General features: G+C 34.2%; 4 protein-coding genes across 4 annotated transcripts; 2 read left to right on the forward strand and 2 right to left on the reverse strand.

Annotated features, from left to right (window-relative positions):
* Window positions 1-312: 312 nt before the first annotated feature.
* LOC145637302 (cysteine-rich receptor-like protein kinase 19) lies at window positions 313-3,387 on the forward strand. The gene is made up of 7 exons (XM_081688766.1): window positions 313-1,102; window positions 1,268-1,390; window positions 1,743-1,864; window positions 1,977-2,187; window positions 2,296-2,536; window positions 2,673-2,820; window positions 2,918-3,387. Exons 1-7 carry the CDS (start codon window positions 367-369, stop codon window positions 3,227-3,229), a joined length of 1,893 nt encoding a protein of 630 aa, XP_081544892.1. The 5' UTR covers window positions 313-366; the 3' UTR covers window positions 3,230-3,387.
* Window positions 3,388-8,770: 5,383 nt separating this feature from the next.
* On the forward strand, window positions 8,771-10,728 carry LOC145635352 (peroxidase 56-like). Its single transcript, XM_081686635.1, has 4 exons — window positions 8,771-9,026; window positions 9,190-9,375; window positions 9,490-9,655; window positions 9,866-10,728. The coding sequence occupies exons 1-4, from the start codon at window positions 8,808-8,810 to the stop codon at window positions 10,282-10,284; spliced, it is 990 nt and encodes a 329-aa protein (XP_081542761.1). The 5' UTR covers window positions 8,771-8,807; the 3' UTR covers window positions 10,285-10,728.
* A 933-nt stretch (window positions 10,729-11,661) lies between these two features.
* LOC145637303 (antimicrobial ginkbilobin-2-like protein) lies at window positions 11,662-12,603 on the reverse strand. The gene has a single exon (XM_081688767.1). The coding sequence runs from the start codon at window positions 12,601-12,603 to the stop codon at window positions 11,662-11,664; it is 942 nt and encodes a 313-aa protein (XP_081544893.1).
* Window positions 12,604-14,402: 1,799 nt separating this feature from the next.
* On the reverse strand, window positions 14,403-17,773 carry LOC145637304 (uncharacterized). Its single transcript, XM_081688768.1, has 2 exons — window positions 16,987-17,773; window positions 14,403-15,160 (listed from the first exon to the last, which is right to left on the reverse strand). Exons 1-2 carry the CDS (start codon window positions 17,771-17,773, stop codon window positions 14,403-14,405), a joined length of 1,545 nt encoding a protein of 514 aa, XP_081544894.1.
* Window positions 17,774-21,039: the final 3,266 nt, after the last annotated feature.

A 21,039-nucleotide genomic window follows, 5' to 3' on the forward strand; every position in this document is an offset into this window, starting at 1 on the left:
ACCTATACGTGTGTATATGAATCACATTATTATCAGAAAGTCATCTTTTTAATTGTAATAATTCGTTTCTTCAATGTACTTTTGTTTCTCAATAACGAGGGAATTTCCAATCATTAATGCATTACAAAAAAATTTACAAAAAAATAATAAATAAATAAAGTCAATAACCTCTCTAATAATGGTGTGGCTGGTTACATTTAAAAATTTGTGTTTCTTTCCAACATAGTACAGTATAAAGCATCAATACTTTGTAGCATCAATACGTCTCTTTTTCATTGAATTAAATTATTGGTATAATTAAAATGATAAAATCCTACTTCTAAAACAAATAATACAGGCAGGTTCTTGATTCCCATTAAAAAAATTATGGGGCACATTCTTAGCCCAATTATATTTTCATTTATTTGCCTAACTCATTTTCTCAAATTTGCAAGTTCTCAGGACCTAAATGTTTACATCAATGGCAGCTGTTCTAATAGGAAATTTGAGCAGGGAGGTGTATACCAAACCAATCTGTATTACCTATTATCAAATCTCACCTCGAATTCGGACACACGAAAATTCCACAATTTCACCACAGGGGAACGCCCAAATACAGTATATGGCCTATACCTCTGCAACAGTGGTGCAGACAATCTGCTGTGCCGAGACTGTATTAAGGCTGCATCAGAAGGAATCCTGCAGACATGTCCGTCGAGTGTAGAAGCCATAGTATGGTATCCGTTGTGTATGTTACGCTATGCAAACCACTCCATATTCTCCATTAATGATGTTAATCCTTACTTTCCACTCATATTTGGTCCAACAAAGTACAGTCAGTTCAATCAGCAACTGTCAAACGCGTTCATTGGTCTATTTAACGTTGCCTCGGCTGGGTGCTTATCGCTAGCTTCAGCCTCAACAGTCAGTCAACTCCCTGGAAACATGCTGTTAACTTCTTCAGTAGACTGCACACCAGATCTACGCCCATCAGATTGCCGCAGTTGTTTACAAACTGCTCTAGGCAGGCTTCATACACAGGGTCAGCAATACGGAATGATTCTGCAACCGAGTTGTCGATTGACATATACCTTTACTGAAACATCAATTTTTCTACCTAAAGGTAATATGTTTAAATTCGACTCTGATTTCACCTCTTGTTTTTTTTCTGTTACGAAGTGCTAAACATTCTTATACTCTAATCGACTCGATATATATATATATCACCTTAGCTTGTTTTTGCTGTTATGACCGAACTTTTTTATTTTTTTTATTTTCCCATTTTCAGAACCAGATAAAAAGCTGTATGCTGGATTGGGAGTCGTATCAGGTTTCGCAGCCATATTCTTGATCATTATTGTATATCTGATCTGTTGTCTAAAGAGAAGAAAGGCCAGAAAAAGACCATATGGTAATTTTTAACTGTTGTAAGTTTCATGTTAAAACATAGATCGATCTTGTTTTATGTAAAAAAAGAGTTGTACCTTAATAGTTTGATGACTTTGATCATCTAGTGTACGGTGCTTGTGGTCTTGACTTGGGTCAGGTTGAAGGCAGAGTCTCTGCCTCCGATTGGACCTCTTGCTGGAAAATTGAGCCAAAATAACTACTCGTAATCATTTTGGTAGTCATATTACAAACGACTACCTGCAAAAATAAAACAGGTTTAATAGAAAACAGTTAGGAGAGAAAATAAGACGGAGTAACACTTAAAAACTGTAAAGTAATGATATTGAACACTGGAAATATTTATGTAATTCCAGGGCTCGAAGAGATCGAAAGCATGGAAAATTTGCAAATAGATTTCGAAACCATCAAATCAGCAACATACAACTTCTCCGATTCCAACAAGCTTGGACAAGGTGGATTTGGCATTGTTTACATGGTATGACCAAAGTCTGAACACTGTACAATGTTAGTAATACTACAAATTTGTTAAGACGTACTATGGCAGTTGCATATCTATGTTATTTATGTATTAGAGATTATGATTTCAGGGGACATTGGCTGATGGACAAGCAGTGGCGATAAAGAGGCTTTCGAATGCATCAGGACAAGGAATCCGAGAGTTTAAGACCGAGGCCTGCTTAGCTGCCAAGCTTCAACACAAAAATCTTGTTAAACTATTTGGATTCTGCTTGGAAAGAGATGAAATGTTGCTGGTCTATGAGTTTGTGCCTAACAAGAGCCTTGATCGATATTTATTCGGTTAGTTTTACTTTGTTTTTTGCAGTCTAAAACAAAATCTAAGTAGTTGAAATATTCAACTGTGTTGTTTTAATTTCTGAACTGCTAAATTGTTTATACATGCTGCAGATGCTAAACGAGGAGCATTGTTGAAATGGGAAACTCGTTACAAGATCATAGTAGGAATTGCACGAGGTCTACAATACCTACATGAAGACTCATGTCCAAAAATTATTCACCGAGACCTTAAACCGAGTAACATCTTGTTAGATGGAGAGATGAATCCCAAAATTGCTGATTTCGGTATGGCTAAGCTTTTTGGAGGAGATCTAACTCAAGGAAATTATACTAGCAGAATCGGAGGAACATTGTAAGATTTCGACTTTTTCATCTAGGAATACTAATGTAACAAGAAATTTTAATTGGTTTATTGATTACACTAGACATATTTTATGGCATACTACATATTTGTATGGTTTTCCCTAAGCGAAAAAAAAATGGTGCAGTGGATACATGGCGCCAGAGTATACAAGAACAGGGCACTTCTCAAGCAAATCAGACATTTTTAGTTATGGTGTGATACTGCTAGAGATAATCAGTGGAAATCGTTGCTTGGACATAAATAATGCACAAGGAGAGAACCTCTTAAGCTATGTAAGTTAGTTAATTTTTACTTGAGACCTATAGTACTATAGTAGCACGCGTTGCTTATTTTGCTTGTACTTATGTCGTTCTTGAATTTACATCTCAGGCATGGAGACTTTGGAATGAAGGGGCACACTTGAACTTGGTAGATTCAGCACTAGGTAAGAACGATTTTTCGAAAGATGAAGTTGAAAGATGTATACAAGTTGGACTATTGTGCACTCAAGAGGATCCAGATAAACGACCAAACATGGCATCAGTGTTAATCATGCTTAACACCCAGTTAAATATTAGCATGACTCTGCCTTTTCCACCTCCAATTTTACCTTATTACAAGCAAGAAAAATCGGCAGATTTACTTGGAAGCTCTGGAGTAAATCCAATGGAGGATATTATGACCGAGTTGTCTCCTCGTTAAAGGAGTACCTTCAAAGGTATTTTTTTTTGCTCATATTCGTGTAATTATTGGGTACAAGCACACGAGCAAAGAAATAACATTTGTTGTATCATACACACGGTATAACTAGTTGTACATAAACAAATACTGCTCTTGTTAATGCCAAGAGAAAAATTATATGCAAGACTTCCAGAAAGGACAAGCTGGGATAGTGGGATGTATAGTCTTCCAGCCCCTAGAGGTTTGAAACAGCGATGATTGTGTAAATGTGCGTGTAGTGTATGTGTGCGCGTTGTTGTGTGTGTTGTTGGTAGCCATTAAAACTTCTTGGTTCTTTAATGTGGTGAACATTTTTTCCAATTAGTCTTTGATAGATGTTACCAGACTGATATTGAGGAATGAGGATAGATATCTTCCTGTATCAAGACTACTCTTCCATATCTTAGCAACTAATTACACCACCAAAAGTATAAAACACAAGCTTTTAAATAATTGTTTGGCGGGTGCATATAATTGTTACCCCTTCTTATGCTAAATGTTCTTCCCATTTTGACTTGGTCCTTTTGATTAAGTTGGTCCTTTAACACGTAAGAGTCTTGTGCTCTTTCAGTCAATGACAAAGAGAAGCATGCATGTTACTTAAATTCTTAATTCCAAACGTTTGCCTTAAAAAATTTGAAAAAAAAAAAAGAGGAACAACTTAAGACTTTCTTGATAACGTGCTTCTAGCTAGATTTATGCACAAATTAACTTTGCTTACACTCAATTAAGCATGGTTTTTCACTGGCGGATACAGTAATTGCCTTAAAAAATTTGAAAAAAAAAAAAAGAGGAACAACTTAAGACTTTCTTGATAACGTGCTTCTAGCTAGATTTATGCACAAATTAACTTTGCTTACACTCAATTAAGCATGGTTTTTCACTGGCGGATACAGTAATTTCATGATTATCGCGACCTAAACCTGTGGAGATTCAGTTGAATCATTTGATTGCCCTTTGTTTTCTGCAATGACACAAATTCAATTTTCACATTAGCAATGTCAATGTGGCTAACAATACACTTAAGCATTAATAAATTTAAACATAAGCGGGCTGTCGTAAGTATATAACATTGCATAAATAAGCATTTTTTGCTTTTGAACATCATAGCATGATAATCGAATCATATTCTTATACCTCAAGTTTATGAGGTGAATCATTTCTCGATCTTCACTAATGTGGGACAACATACATGTACGTACACTACTAGCATGCATTTATATTTTAGGAAAATTTGTTAGAAAGGTACTTATATGTTGACCTTTTTGCAAAGAAGGACCTTATATGTTCAAAGTGGTGAAAAAGGTCCTTATAAGTCACTTTTGTTGTGTAGAAGGACCTTGACATCGGAATATGACTATTGACTTTACTTTTCCGGTGTTGATCATCACGCATGTGGCATGTGATTTTTTAAATGGCCCTTTCGTTCATTTTTTCCCCACGTTTTCACATTCTCTTTCTTTCTTTCCCCGAATTTTCTCTCAAAATTCCTACTCTTTCCTCAAAATCATGGGAAAAAAAAAATTAAAAAAAAAAAGATATTTTTTAAACATCACGTGCATGTCACATGATAGTCAATGCCGGAAAAGTGAAATCAACGGTCATATTCCGATGTCAAGATCCCTCATTACAACAAAAATAACTTATAAGGATCTTTTTCACAGCTTTAAACATAAAAGGTCCTTTTTCACAAAAAAAAAATGAGCATATAAGTACCTTTTAGACAAATTTTCCTATATTTTATATAGGATCGATATAGATGTAGTACTCGTATAATTTAATATGAACAAGACTTAAAGGAGGACGAGATCAAGAGGGTACATAAGATCATTACCTTGCAATTGTTCCTCTTTCATACAGCCAAAGCATAAACCAATACAACCAATTGTTAAGCCAACAAACACAACTACAACAATGGCTATTATGCCGCCTATTATGATGAGAGGTTTCAAAATAATCCAAACTGTCTTGCCAGTACCTAAACAAAACAAGATATATAGTTAAAATCGATCTTGTCAGTTAGCGTGCTAATTATATAAGTAATAAGTTAACCATAAAATTGCTGAAATTATGAAGAAAAATGCAAAGATGGAGATGTATTGATACCTTTATCATGAATAGGAATTTGAGCAGCTACTTGAGGTATAAGTATAAATGGTAAAATAATTTGAATGATAAACAAAATAGTTCTGAAGATAGCCATGTTATATTTGTAATGCTTACTAAATTAGTGATTTAAAATGAAACTATATATATTTCCTTATTAAAAATTTGTTGATAATAAAGTTTATTTACAACAAAATATATTAATTGATCGAAGATAGCCTCGGGTTGTAAACTTGTAATGGACTGCCATGAACTTAATTCTCATCCTTGTCACCTTGTGGCATGATGCTTGTTGATGTTTGATTATTTTTGCTTTATCTAATTCTCTTGTTGCATGAGTTGGCAAAATGCGTATTTTTTAAATGTTCGCGATGACTCCAAAGATTGAATTATTCTATCCGTAAAAAAAAAAAATTGAATTATTCTGTATAAGCTTTTTAGATACACAACCGTGTGATTAAGGATTCAATTGACGATATATTTTTAAGAAATTAAAGAACCTATTATAAATAAGTTAAAATAAAATATCATAAGACAGGCATGAATATATTTTATTCTTAATTAAGCACCCTTTTTAATTACTCGTATAGGTTACCATTCATTTTTTCTCTTAACTCTAGGGTTGAAGTATTCTACATAAGGTTAAACATTTCGACTAGATCAAGCCTTGACTATTTGGTGAGTATGTGTACGTCTGTATATGAAGTGCATTATTAACAAGTTAAAATCTTTTTATTTATTGAAGATCACTTAATTAGCGTTCTAATTACATAAGTAATAAGTTAACCAATAACCGTGGAATCGCTGAATTTATGTTTAAAAATGCAAGAATGGAGTCGGATCCTATCGATACCTTTGTCATGAATAGGAATTTGAGCAGCTACTTGAGGTCTTGAGGCATAAGTATAAATGGTAAAATAATTTGAAGCAAAATAGTTCTGAAGATAGCCATGTGTTTTTTGTTTTCTTACTAAATCAGTGATTTGAGTGCATATGTACACTATATATTGCCTTATAATTTTATAGATAATGTGTAGCTTACTAGCTAATAGCTTAGAACAAGTCATTCTAGCTAATTATTGAAAAAAGCCTCGGATTTGTAATGGAGTACCATGAACTTTAACAAACGAAGTTAAATTGATTTTTATTTTTTATTTTTTATTTTTTTTTTTTTGTTGCTGATTTAATAGCTTATTATATGTTTAAGGATGGTGCAAAAAATGAATATTTTGCGCCATCGTCGCAAGAACATGTATGCCGGCCCCATGTGCCGCTCGAACGTTGACATGGTATGTCCAAGACTCCAACGTAGGTGTTATATATCTTGCTTAAAAACAGCTACGAAAAAAATAGTTAAAAAACTAAAAAATAAAATATAAAAGATAGGTGTTATATTTGACCTTTTTTACAAGTATATTCTGATCTTTCTCTAGATGAGGTTTGATACAAGTAATTGTTTAACCTCAAAACAACATAAATTAAAGAATGTTTTGTTATCAATAATTGGTGAGGTTGCGTTAGGCACCAAGGTCTCATACTCTTAAAAATAAAAAAATAATAAAAAAAAAAAAGTCTCGTAGGATCCATATAGTCACAAGCCACGTAACTAGTGTTGTGGTTAGGGATGTCAATGGGGCGGGGCGGGGCGGATGTTGGCCTTCCCATCCCCATCCCCACCTAATATTTTCATCCCCATCCCCATCCCCATCCCCACGGCGGGTCCAATTTTCATCCCCATCCCCGCCCCACCGGGTACAACTCCAAAACCATCCCCGCCCCACCCCCCACTTGGATATCCATCCCCACCTTATCCCCACCAAAGACCCGCCTAATCCCCACCCAAGATCCACCTAATCTCCGTATCTCAAATAAAAAATCTTACATAATTAATACGAATTATAAAATAAAACATTCTACACACATTTTTGTGTTATAATATAAGTGTCATACAAAGTAGATTAATATTGTACTAGTATTTCAAGTAATTATTTATAATAGTATAAAAGTATGTAATTTTGCTTTAAAAGATATATAGTTGTGGGTATGAGGTGGGGATGGGGCGGGTATGAAGTGGGGCGGGTGGGGCGGGGCGGGGATGGGGCGGGTACAACTTAAAATCCACCCCCGCCCCATCACCCATGGCGGGTATGGTTTTTATCCCCATCCCCGCCCCACCACCCGCCAAACCGAGACCCATCCCCGCCCCACTGGGGCGGGGATGGGGCGGGTCTCCTACTTGACCCGCCCCACTGACATCCCTAGTTGTGGTGTTTCCATGTACTAGCCCCGTGGATAATTTCAAATATTTTTTTAACAATTTAATAATTGTTACAGTTTGACCAACACATTATTTTAAGCAATTTAATTGACTTAAATTAAATAAAAGGTAAGTTGGGTACTCAGAGTATTAAAAAAAATTGTAAAAAGAAGACAGTGAGTTTAATAGTTTATTGGAAAATAATGAATGTAAAAAAAAATAATAAAAAATGTAGTAGTAGTTTGGGTGAGGACCGTAAGAGGAGAGAGATAATATTAAAATGTGAGTAGTATTTTGCCAAAAAAAAAAAGGAAGTATAACACTTATTAAAACATAATCGCATTTGGCAAGTGTAACACTTACTAAAACACGGAATGAGTAATGATAAAGATTGTAAATGAAAAAAAGACTCAAATTCTTATATGTGGCTAGTCACACCGTATGGCCAACCATCATAGCCTCATAGGGGTTACTTCGTGTAACACCCCAATAATTCTTCCTTTTCCAAACCACTTACTTTAAATAAAATAAAGGAGAATCATTGGCCTGTTACAGCCACGTGTCAAAACGTAAAGGCTTTATCATCCAACCAATAGATAATATCATCCGGCCAATAAAAGGATATCATATAGCCAGTAGAAGATATCATCCAGCCAATAGAGAACATCATCCAGTCAGTAGAAATATCATCTAGTCAATAAAGGATATTATATAACCAATAGAAAATATCATCTAGCCAATAGAGGATATAATTCAGCTAATTGAGGATATCAAATCCGCATTTCGTCAGTCCCATATGATTTGGCATTACAAGTGTATTACATGCTCATCACTTAAGTATTAGATTAATACTCGTAATATAGTTTGGTTAATGTTTTGTTTATTGTATGAAAAGGATAGCCCAACTTCCTTGCCAATAGTAAGATTAGTAACTGATACTATATACAAGTAGTTTATATATAATTGAAGTAATACTTCGTCAAGTTCATTTGATCGATATGATTATTGTTATCACCAACCAAAATCAAAGACAAACGTGCAAACACAAAGGTGTTGGAAGCATGCAAATTGGAATAGTTGGCAATATTTGACAATGCTAGTTAATACACTATATAAGGATGCTCCTATTTTCCTTACAACATTCATCATAGCAACTTTAATTAGCCTATACTTGATCAATAGTTAAGAGATCAATCGATGGCTACTCCTAAAGTTATGATTTTCTTAGCTCTCCTTCTTCCTCTTGTTGCCTCGAATCCTGCTGATGGCCCATCCGGCCTATCGGTGGGGTACTATGGGTATTCATGTCCTCAAGCCGAGTCCATAGCATTGAATGTCATCAAAGAATCCCTTGCTGTTGATCCTACTCTTGCTGGCCCCTTGTTGAGAATGTTCTTTCATGATTGTTTTGTTAGGGTGAGTAATATTTTTTTTTTTTTCCTATCTATTTTTGCGCGAATTAATTAGGCTATGTTCTTTCAATAAAAATTTAATGCGACTCTTTTATGACCTTCTTTACATATATAACATAGTAAAATTGCAAACAAACTAATCCATTTATTAATATATTGATTCTCAGGGTTGTGATGCTTCAATCCTACTCGATTCTCCTACAAAACAAGGCGAGAAAGAAGCAATTCCAAATCTAACTCTTAGAGGATATGAAGTCATAGATAAAGTCAAGAGTGCATTGGAAATGCATTGCCCCGGAATTGTTTCATGTGCTGATATATTAGCCATAGTATCAAGGGACGTCGTGGTTGAGGTATACATTATTAGATAATTAAAAACATCATTCTAAATCATCTAATAATGTTATAATTGTACATTGGTAGTGAAATGTTCTTATTTATTATTGTACTGTGTGTTTTCTTCGTAGACCGGAGGATCGTACTGGGATGTTGAGTTAGGAAGGCGAGATGGTTTTGTTACTTCGAATACTGAAGCTCTAGCTAATTTGCCACCACCATTTTTCAACATTTCCTCTTTGATAAATAGTTTCAACCAAAAAGGACTAACCATAAAGGATCTCGTAGTTTTATCAGGTATGTAAATATATTTAACAACTCTTTATTTATTTTTACTTACATTTTTTATCGTCTATCAGTAAATATATTAAACAAGCTCATGACTTAGCCACTATAGCCAGCAACAGTCTTTCGTCTTTTAATAATTATATATATATACACTTTTTGGTATCCAAATTGAACTTTACAATTCACTATAGATAGTAACTCGAGAAAACAATTGTGCAGGAGCTCACACAATAGGTGTATCTCATTGTTCGTCGTTCAAAAACCGTCTATACAACTTCAACGGAGGAGGTGACAACTCTTTCGATCCAACCATGGATCCCAAATATGTCGCTGCATTAAGGAAGAAATGCACCAAAAATGGTCCTGACGTGATTGTGGAAATGGATCCCAAAAGTTCCAACAAATTCGATAACGATTACTTCGAGACTGTGTCTAAGAATAGAGGATTATTTCAATCCGATGCTGCATTACTCGACGATTACGCTACTCAATATTATGTTGAAGCTCACAAAAATGGTAAAAACGAAAAGCAATTCTTCGAAGATTTTGGTGTATCCATGGTTGGAATGGGTAGAATTGAAATTCTTACTGGTAATGCTGGTCAAGTAAGGAAAGTTTGCTCAAAGATTAACTACTAATTAAATGCACGTACGTACGTACGTGACGTTTCGTGGTGGTCCGAAATTCTCTTCATATTAATTAATTGATTTGTTCATTTGGCTATACAAATTATTGCATGAATAATTAAGAAGATTAGTTAAGTGTATGTTTGTGAGATTTAATATTGGTAATTTCAAGAACTTATAAGTTCAAGTGAGATTGATCGAGCCGTCTCCAAGACTCCAACTGAAGATCGAAGTAATATATGGCTTTAACGGAGTATATGTATGCTCAAAGAGTCAAAGCCACTTTCATTTTTGCTATATACATAGGTAAAATGATGATCTTTCATAAGATCTCAAGAAAGTGTATGTAGTTAAAATAATTTCCATTACTTTGTCTTTGTTTTCATGTAGTTGGATGCTCTCTTTCTATATTAATTAACTATCATTATTTATAAACAAAATTATTATGGAGTATAATTTTTGTGTAAGCTAGAGTTTAGTTTTTGTTTTTAATTTTTTTAGTAAATTTGATTAATTGCAAAAACGTCATACAATATCTACAAAAGACATTGACTTTAAATGAATCAAAAAAAGGTATTCTTTATCAAAACTGTGGTTGATGGCAATCGTGGGACAATCTTGCACAATAGAATATATCTTGCTTGAGTGTACCATCGAAATATGCAGCCTTTCGAAGAGACATATAAGCGATTTGTTGCAGCCGAGAGAAACATATATTTGTTTGGTTCATTTTAATTGAAATTAACAATTTGATAAATGTTGTTGCAATCCCATAACATTTTTCCTTTTCGCTCACCCTCTCTTATTTTATCAACATTTATTGCGCATCAATATTTTACTCCATTGATAGTTGAGCTTTTGAAAACAAAAGGAGGTTTCAAAAATAAAAATAAAAAATAAAAATGAGCAAGATATGTTGTAATAATATCAATTTGATCCATAGTTCCATACAACCAACATGTACATTTCTTGAATTTTTTGGCCTTGGGTTATGATCAAGCTAAGTGTTCTCAAATTTGTAGTCCAAAATAACTCAACTTGAAGATAACTCAACCCAAATCAAACTTGACCTGATAAATCTTTTTGACAAGTCTACTTTTTAGACATTATTGGTCATCACTTTTAAAGTTTGAAAAAAAAAACAAAGAACTTAAAGAGCACAATAACATTACATTTGTCACAAAATGAGTTCATTGCAATATTGCAATAAAACAAGTATCAAACACTCATTGAAATTGACATTTGATACGAAGTAACATTTGTTGAACAAAGCATATATTGTTTGATACAAAGTTGCCTACATAATTCCGTCAATGAGACTACCCATAGCCGCCTTGACCATTTCTCTAAGAAGGTCATCATAGATAATACACCCATAATTTCGAAAATTTACCATGCCATGACTAACGATGATACACACAATGTCATTACAAGCATGCAGGTCTTTAGGCTTGTTAGCTGATTACTAGCGGAAGGCGGTGAAGGTAGCACGACCGGTGTATCGTTAGGAAAGTTGAGGTCCATAGTTGGCGGGCCTGATGTCGTCGACGAAGATGTACTGGTAGAGGGAGCGTCATTCTCATTGCTAAATTCTCCAATAAAAGGTGCTTGATCATATCGAAGCCAGCAACTAGGCAAATACATTTCCATCGATACCCTTGCCGTCCCACAACACGCTCCCATATTTCTGAATGCCACTCTTAGGCATCTTTCACATCGATTTTCAAGTATATCAGGAGTGCATTGTGCGAAGGCATACACATTCTCGAACAACGTGAGCTCGCCTTGGTCAGTAGCATAACCTCGACGACTTGAGTTATAGGCAGCCTGCGAAATTAATCCATCCATCATCTTTGAAATCAATTTTCCGAACTTTGTAGGATCAGACACATTTTGTGTACTCCAGGTGTAGCTCATTTGATTTTGTTCTTGGTGAGAATAGATGGGGCGGTTTGCATAGCGTACCATACATTCCTGGTACCACACAAGGGCCTCTTTTTGTGTAGGGCATTTTTCGACGATTGTTTTGGATGCGGCCTCAACACAATCATGACATTGTTGTCCATCGAGATCACCTCGACACATATATAAGCCATATGTTTGATCGATCCCCTGTCCAACCGTGTCATTATCGAAGGTGGATAAGGAGGCTTTGTCTATAAGGTTAGGAAGAAGGTCAACTAAGTTTTCGTCGTAATTGCTACCCGTTGTGTAATTACCAACATCATTTAGGCAATATTCACTGTGGATATGGAATTTAGAGTAAGCTGGTGTGATGGTAAGGAAAAGGGGGATGAAGAAGATCATACGAAGATCGATTGGGAGTTTCATCTCTAATTTTAGATGACAAAGGATATTAAATTTTGCACTTATTAATTAGAAGAAAAGTTATTTTAAAAAATAAATAAATAAATAAAAGACTTGTTATACTAGTATATAAATCTAATGGTAGAAGTTTATTCAAATCATAAATGTATAGATTATGTCAAATTAATTAGCAACTTAATTGTACATCTTAAGCGAAGTCAAGGTCTTCTTTTCTCATTAGTGGATGCACGAAATTATAAGAATGCTTAGTGGTGAGCCATTCATCACAACCTAAGAAAATCTATCATTTAGCATTTTGACTTTTCAAGAGATAGACATATTCTTCCATTCAAAATTATACATCTTTTTCAATACATAACGTAGCCTGGTTGGATAAAGAAGGGTAAAAGAGAATTTTTTTTTTTGTTGTCATTAAAGATAGGAAAATTTGCAAATTGCAGCCATTTAAAGTTCTTATTTTGCAAATTGCAGCCATTTTAAATTTTTTTTGCAAATTGCAGCCCAAAAGTTCGTATAAATTGTAAATTGCAGCCCGATTCAATTTTTTCATCGGTTTACATGTTGAAAAATTTTCGGTTAAGGTTTTAGGGGTCATTTTAGCCCTTAAGGGCCCGAATTGAGCTCGGAAATAGCAAAAAAATTACGTAAGTGTCTCATATTTATAGTTTCCCACAAATCGATACAATTTTGTTATGCAAAACGAGATACTTACGTTATTTTTTTGCTAATTCCGAGCTCAATTCGGGTCCTTAAGGGCTAAAATGACTCCTAAAACCTTAACCGAAGATTTTTCAACTTGTAAACCGATGAAAAATTGAATCGAGCTGCAATTTACAATTTATACGAACTTTTGGGCTGCAATTTGCAAAAAAAATTTTAAATGGCTGCAATTTGCAAAATACGAACTTTAAATGGCTGCAATTTGCAAATTTTCCTTAAAGATATAAAGTAGATACCGAGAACTGACTTAAAATTGGACAATAAAAAGAGGGTGTATGTATCGTAAATTTGTAATCAAGCACAACTCTTAATTTAAAGCTTCTTATAATCACACCATGTGTGGTCTTCAATGACTTCACATCTTTCTTTGAAATACTAAATGTGTACTGGCCTAACTACATAGAGAAATGACAAAATAAATTAAACTCTTATGATTTTTGATCTACCATTCCATTCAGTTACTATATGAACCTAATTTTAAGAAACTTGTACTATAAGTGAGTAGACATACCCATAATGTAGGGAGAAACACTCACACTTGTTGCAACTTTATTAGATGAATCCGAAAATAGAACTATAACTTCATGTACATGGCCGAAATTTGATAATTGTATTATGTTACGTTTTGTCGTTTGGTATCATAATTTCCTTGGTTATCTTGTTTGTGCGTGATGTTTTCATAAGATTAGTGAATATAACTTGCGTAAAATTGTACATATGACAATGTGATGTTGTCCGGCTCACTGGTTAGCTGGTTACGCTCAGCAACGACAGTTATTGTTTTTTCAATTCTAGTTTGTCCTCTTTTTTTTTCAAAAGAGCTATCAAACAAAAAACAATGGATTGCAATTCACTTGAAAAGGGAAAATTAATGACAAAATCTTGATTCAACAAGGTTGAAAATTAAAAGACTTGGCAATTGATCTTAAAAATTAAAGTACAATTCTTAAGAATCCCAAAGCTATATTGATCTTCATCAATATAATTAAATCATCATAACATAGCTCAGATGAGTCAGATCAGTAAAACCATCAAACCAAATATACATACAATTCAGCTATGAAGAAGTATGTCGACGAAGGCTAAGGAGCAAGAGTAGGCGGAAGAGGAAGCGGTGGCGACAACGACAACGACGATTGAGGATCAAAGATAAACGGCGCAGTATCATACCTTACCTGACAATTAGGCAACATAACCATAGTCCAAACTGACAAACTGTCAACACAACAACTTGGTATTCTACCCAATGCTGTCACCAAGCAACTTTCACAGGCTTCTGCTGTCATATCAGGCCTACACAAAACCATCCCATAAAACCCTTCAAACAAAGTGAAATCCTTCTTTCCATGAGCATAAAAGGTATGGGGATTATCCGATGAAATCGCCTTCAAAATCAAGCCCCGCAAGGTGGTATTCACCATCGCAGGGAAGCCATCTGGTTCAGAGACATTTAATGTACCATAATTGAAATACCAAGGGTCATTAGTTTGGTTGCTCACAAGGGCTGAGATGGAGTTATTGGTGTATCGTATCATACATTCGTCATACCAAATAATGGCCTCCTTCCTATCGAAGCAATATAGGTCTATGGTGTTGATGGTTGCATTGATGCAGGCCTCGCATGTGGCGAGGGAGATGTCAGGGCGACAGAGGTAGTATCCGTTGACACGATCAGGGCCGAGACCAACGGAGGAGTTGGAGAAGTTGTCGACAGAGGACGATGCCTGGAGGTTTGATAAAAGGGTGAGGATGTTGCTGTGGTATGTGCCATTGGTATTTATCACATCACTTTCTAAGCATTTTCCTCCGGCGAAATCAAGTTGTAGTTCTTGGGTTTGTGCTATTGTGATTTTTATGAGTGTGAGGATGACAACATTGAAAACAAAAATAAAAAAGTTTTGCCTCCTCATTTTGAAATTTATGTTAAGAGTTATTATGTGTGTTAATGATAGGAAATGATATATATTATGGACCTACAACGAACATTGAATTAAAATAGTTCAAAACATGTTTTCATATTATTTATATATGTGTCACAATCTTTCAAGTTAGTTAGAGAGAAGATCAGTAGCTCCTTAGTTAATTTTACAACTTGTATTATCCAACTATATATATATAAAATACCAAGTATGACCTAAACTCCTAAAGGATATGTACCTTTGAATTATTCTTCAACAACTAATTAGTTCATGATTGTCAACTCTTCTATAATATCTTGCTATGGCAGGATTATGAAGAATCATACAAGCCTACTTCCGCGTAATAACCAAGATCCTACCAATGTAAGTATACGATACTACATTCACCCATCCACCAGAACGAGGCTAATTAGTTTTTGTCAACTTTGATGGCAATGGTTATCATTATTGCAAACATGCTACGACGATTATCAGAATGCAAATGTCTCGAGAATTTTTTATACAATGTGCCTAATCTTATGTATACCAGCTAATCAGCTATTCAGCTATACATCACATTCGCATCACTATACATGTAATCTTACTCAACAGTTTCATCAAAAATTCAAAGATGACATGTATTGAATTAATCGTTCATGTCTTCCTTGGCGAAAAAAGAACCTCAATTGTAAAGAAAATGTTTAATTTTATTCATCATACAGTTTGTGGACGCAACATATAGAGCTTTAAAGAAGATATACAGTTACAAAAGTTACAAAGTGATAAAGGATATTGGAAAAAAAATTATTGCACAAGCTTTAAAACACTTTCTTTAACAAGTTACATATAGTACTTATATTTATATATGATTCGAGTAGTTAGAAACTTAGAGAAGCTTCAAACACAATGCCACACTAGCAATACTTGCTATCATTGCACCAATTATTGAACCGCCTCGTGTACCTGCAAAGAATGAAGAGAGAGAGAGAGAGAGAGAGTCACGCATTTATTAAGTGACATATAGATTACGTATATTTATACGGTATAAAACAAGGACCTTAGACAAATTGTGAACCTTATAACATAGTAATGTTTCTTTGCCCCTAAATTATTAGTCTCTCCATTTTATTTTATATGCCACAATGGCACAATTTGACTTTTACAGTATTCAATGCACATCTTTGATTACGTATATGTTTAGTTAGATGAGTGTAAAAATTAGGATAATGATATATGTAGCCCTTAGGGCTATATGTAAGCATTAAATATATACTTCTTAAAATGGAATTAAGTTGGGAATTCATGATAAAATTACGCACAGACGGTGCAATTAATGTTAATTTATCCTCAATATTTCCTTATTTAGCTTCTTATAGCCCTTAAGGGTATGTTTATCATTTTTCTAAAAATTATACTCTGTACGTAATAAAATTATGATATTTGGAAATTAAAATTCATTTTAAGATGAATCTATAGGTCACATATTAGTCAAAGTTTTAAAAAGGGTAATGCTATATGCAGCCCTTAAGCATTTAATATACTTCCTTTTTTAGTATTAAGTTGGGAATTTGTCAATAATTCACGAGTAATCGATGTAATAAATGTTTATTAATCGTCAATTCTTTTCATTTGCTGCATATATCTTTTTCCTTTTAAAAATAACCACAAAAGTTAAAATGTACCAATAATAAATAGAGGGAGTAGGGCCTCGATCTTAAATATTTAAGACGGCACGCACTTGACTCAAGCAGTTGCCAATTGGTCATACCTGTTGAGAAAATTGGACGTTGTTCAAAAGTTCGAGAAAATTTCCACGGACGACTTAGCACATCACCAGATAATACATAGCTCAATCTACATATTGGTGAAAACATTTGTCCATAAATTGAGCTAGTATAATTTGTAGTGAACACACTGAATCCATTTCGCAAGCACATACTGCAATTTACAGAGGTAATATCCGGATTACATTGTCCGAGTGTGTATATGGTTTCGGACCCGTACTTGGCCGTTGTCGTGGCGAAGTATCGGGAGGAAACAGGAAACTCAGCGGTAACGTTTCCGATTAAATCAGTTACGGTGTCACCCAAAATCCGATTAAAATAGATTTCAAGTTTCGCGGTTTCATGGCTAGCTTGAATGAACCGCGGGAGCTCTACCTTGATAGTGGAAAATGAGAGGTTAGCGTAGTGTAAGGTGCATTCTTCGTAGTATACGATGCCTTCTACACTAGAAAGGCACGCCGATGTCATGTTTTTTGCGGCACTTGCGACGCATTTTTGGCACGTTTGTGGGGAGACGTCGTAACGACAATTAAAGTAGGCATTAACTTGGTCTTGGCCTAAGCCTGTGATGTTGGTGCCAAAATAGGTATTTGATGCTTCAGATGTGAGTTGAGTTATGGCTGAGTCGATGTTAGCTTCGAAGTTGTTAAGATTAGTGTAAGGAGCAAAACACAAATGGTTTAGATAAGTTATTTGGGAACTCACACCAAGAAAAAATGGAATGATGAAAAAAAGAGCAAGTTGAGTTTTTGAAAGAAAAGAAGTGGCCATGTTTTGTTGTATGTGTTGTTTGGAGAAAAATAGGTGCCATTGTGTTCAACTTTAAATAAGGGGAATGAGTATGCCATATTTGCCCTTTCACAACAGATATTACTTCATTTACTAGTAAGGATTTTGTCTTATAAAAGTCACAATTATGAATTGAAGTTGGGGGATCAATCTCGAGGCCACTAAAAAGATGCTTAATTAGGGGGGAAAGTTCCTCACTTTTTCCACGTTTCCAAAGACCTTACTTGTGAACTCGAGACAAATTGACCTATGCGAGATTTCGGTCTAATATAATTAGCTCATTTTCCTTACAAAGATGCAAATATATACTTCACGGCTATTAATTTAACGATATAGTGTAGAAAAAGTCAATAGCATATGTGTGGATTAATTAACTTAGTCTAATTGATTTTATGATATTAATTACTTGCAACTTGGTTTACTTAGTTTTATAATCTTAATTAACTATTTAACTTATATTCATAAATCATTTTCGCGTAAGGCATAATACGATCATGAACTTAATAAGGAAAGTTTCTATATTTTGTAAAATGGAAAATTTCTGTTTTCAGTGTTATGATGAGACTAAAAAACATTTCTTTGTGGCCAGATAAACTTTTTATTTCAAGCATTTTAAGAAGGAAAAAGATACGTGGGCTGCATATAATTGTTTAAATATTTCCAATTTAATATTCCCTCCGTCCCTGAAAGAATAATCACCCATTTGTTTTTCTCAACATCTATTAAAATCACAAAATTACCAATATATCCTCAAATATTTTTGTCATGTAGCTCCTTCTTCCTATTTTACCCTTGTATTTTTTCAAATCTTTGTGCCATCTTTCTAGGTATTAATTGCAAATTATTATTGACTTATGTTTTCCCATACATTTATACTTGCAAATTAAGTTTCTTAATACCCGTAAAATCAACCCAAATGGATCTTTTTTTTGGGGACGGAGGGAGTACTAAAAAAGAAAATATATTAAATGCTTATATGCATATATCATAGCCTTTCAGGAATTAGCAAAATAAAATTCGGTCAATAATATACTGTATGTCTTTATATTTCTGGTTTAACTTGGTCACATCTTATTATCAATTTAGTAATGCAGTGGTTTGCTTTAGAATTTATGGACTATAATATTCTACTTTTAATTGTTGATAATATCGTTGATGACATTATTGCTAATACTTGGTCAATCATGTATAGCCGGATTTCTTTGTAGCGTAATCATTGTCAATGTGATGATTTTCGTAATTCATTCCACCATTGTTTCATATTTGTAAACACTTTTTTTTTTTTTTTTATTATTACTACTTGTATTATTGTTATGTGTATGAGTTACTTTGACTGCTTTGAAATATAAATAACAGTTTAATTAAATAATTTACTTTTTTTTTTGGTTTCAAAAAAAAAATACTTTTTTGATTTATCATTAGAAAATATATTAATGTTTGAAATTATATACTACTAGTACGGAGTAGTAGTAAATGTGTGTACATAATAAATGTACAACTAAAATGAATTAAAGTAAGGACTTTTTGTGAAAAACTATCTTATATACGTCAAATTTTGTGAAAAACTACCTTATAAAAAAATTGTTGTAAGAAAGTACCTTATAAAAACTTAATGTTGTAATTTGCTACTGTTTAGGGTAAAAATACCCTCTATATGTGGACCAATGTCAGCGCGACACGTGTCTGCAAGCTCAGCACTCAATGAGCCAATTAGAGCATAACACGTGTCACTCAATGATAGAAGAGTAAAATTGGGCTCTAAGCCCATAACCCTAGAAACCGTAAACGGTGGGAAGCGGCCAATCTACTTAGGTTAAATAACCTAAAATGCACATGTCTCAATGCTCTATAAATACTGATCATTTACATCAGTTTCAAGGGATCCACTTTTATCCTCCAAGGGCAATGGGCCCCCACAATTACTCTCCTTCCTCTCTACTCTCTCTTTCTCAAATACATTCTTCCGGTCTTGATTGTCGGAGGCGGACCTCCGGCATACCGGGAGTCCGTTGTTTTAATTTGCAGGTGATCAAGCCGTTCGAGTGTTGCATTGCAGATCTGTCTCCCGCGGGACGTATACGCCCTCCACTCGGGTACGTACAAAAAACCCCACAAGGGAGAAAAAAAGATTGAAAATGGGTCATTATACGTCTCTTATGCAATGCAATAATTCGGCATACGGTAGCTTTTTACAACATTAATTGTTTTATAAGATAGTTTTTTACAACTTTTATTATTGTTTAAAAAGTAGTTTCTTACACCTTTTTTTAATAAGGTAGTTTTTTCACAAAAATTGACTTGTATAAAGTAGTTCTTCACAAAATGTCCTTTTTTATTAGGTAGTTTTTCACAAAGAAAAATTAGGTTTTATTAGGTAATTGTTGAAAAAAAACATTTTAATTAATGATGGTATTGGTATAGATGGTGTAAAAAAAACGCGGTCTTATTATTCTTTTAAAATTTGTAATACTTAGTTGTTTAAAGACACGTCTTGGACACCGTAAAAAGTCAAATAGGAAAATCATTTGGGGACCAAGCGAGTAATCCATCATCTTTCTTCTAAAATTTGTAATACTAGCTCCGTCCAACCATCTCACTTATATCTTACTTTTTAAAACTATGTGCAAATTAAAGTGTAACATGTATTTATTAAAACTGAGGGAGTAGTTTTATCCAAATTGATTTTCTACTTGTATTTTCTTTTCTTAATAAATAAAAGAAATTTGTTTATCATCAAAAAGGTATAATATTTTTTTTACAAAAATGAAGAAGATAAACTTGCTCTCTAAAAAAACATACACCAACTTTTGGGTGTAGTTGGCCACACCGTGTGTCTAGTTAACACACGAGTAAGTCCTGATCAAGTAACTCATAACCGACCGAGTACCCCTGATCAAGTAAACTCCTAATTGAGTAATTTCTGACCGATCGAGTAACCCATAACTGAGTAACTCATTGCCAAATTCTGACCAACTGATTAGCCATTGACCGACCGAGTAGCCCTTGACGGCTAAGTAGCCCTTAACCGACCGAGTAGTTCCTCACTGAGTGAATAGCCTTTGACGACCGAGTATCCCCTCACCAAGTAACCCGACCATTCTTTCAAAAAAAAAATACTGTAAATAAAAATATGGCTAGCCACATATATGAAAGTCTTGTGAAAAAAAAAAAAAAAAAAAAAAAAAAAAAAAAACAAAAGTTAGCTAGTCTCCTTTCATCCCTTTTCTGTTTTCTCTCTCCTCTCTTTT

Source organism: Chenopodium album, chromosome 6, assembly GCF_948465745.1.
Source record: "Chenopodium album chromosome 6, dcCheAlbu1.1, whole genome shotgun sequence".
Lineage (NCBI taxonomy): Eukaryota > Viridiplantae > Streptophyta > Magnoliopsida > Caryophyllales > Amaranthaceae > Chenopodium > Chenopodium album.

Excerpts from the sequence above, each read along its gene's own strand:
- LOC145637303 (XM_081688767.1), bottom strand. The coding sequence starts at position 12,603 with ATGAAACTCCCAATCGATCTTCGTATGATCTTCTTCATCCCCCTTTTC.
- LOC145635352 (XM_081686635.1), top strand. The coding sequence starts at position 8,808 with ATGGCTACTCCTAAAGTTATGATTTTCTTAGCTCTCCTTCTTCCTCTT. Across the intron at positions 9,376-9,489 it reads CAAGGGACGTCGTGGTTGAG|ACCGGAGGATCGTACTGGGA; the intron begins GTATACATTATT and ends TTTTCTTCGTAG. Across the intron at positions 9,656-9,865 it reads GGATCTCGTAGTTTTATCAG|GAGCTCACACAATAGGTGTA; the intron begins GTATGTAAATAT and ends ACAATTGTGCAG.
- LOC145637304 (XM_081688768.1), bottom strand. The coding sequence starts at position 17,773 with ATGGCCACTTCTTTTCTTTCAAAAACTCAACTTGCTCTTTTTTTCATC. Across the intron at positions 15,161-16,986 it reads ACGTCCAATTTTCTCAACAG|CACAAACCCAAGAACTACAA; the intron begins GTATGACCAATT and ends AAATCACAATAG.
- LOC145637302 (XM_081688766.1), top strand. The coding sequence starts at position 367 with ATGGGGCACATTCTTAGCCCAATTATATTTTCATTTATTTGCCTAACT. Across the intron at positions 1,103-1,267 it reads ATCAATTTTTCTACCTAAAG|AACCAGATAAAAAGCTGTAT; the intron begins GTAATATGTTTA and ends TCCCATTTTCAG. Across the intron at positions 2,537-2,672 it reads AGCAGAATCGGAGGAACATT|TGGATACATGGCGCCAGAGT; the intron begins GTAAGATTTCGA and ends AAAATGGTGCAG.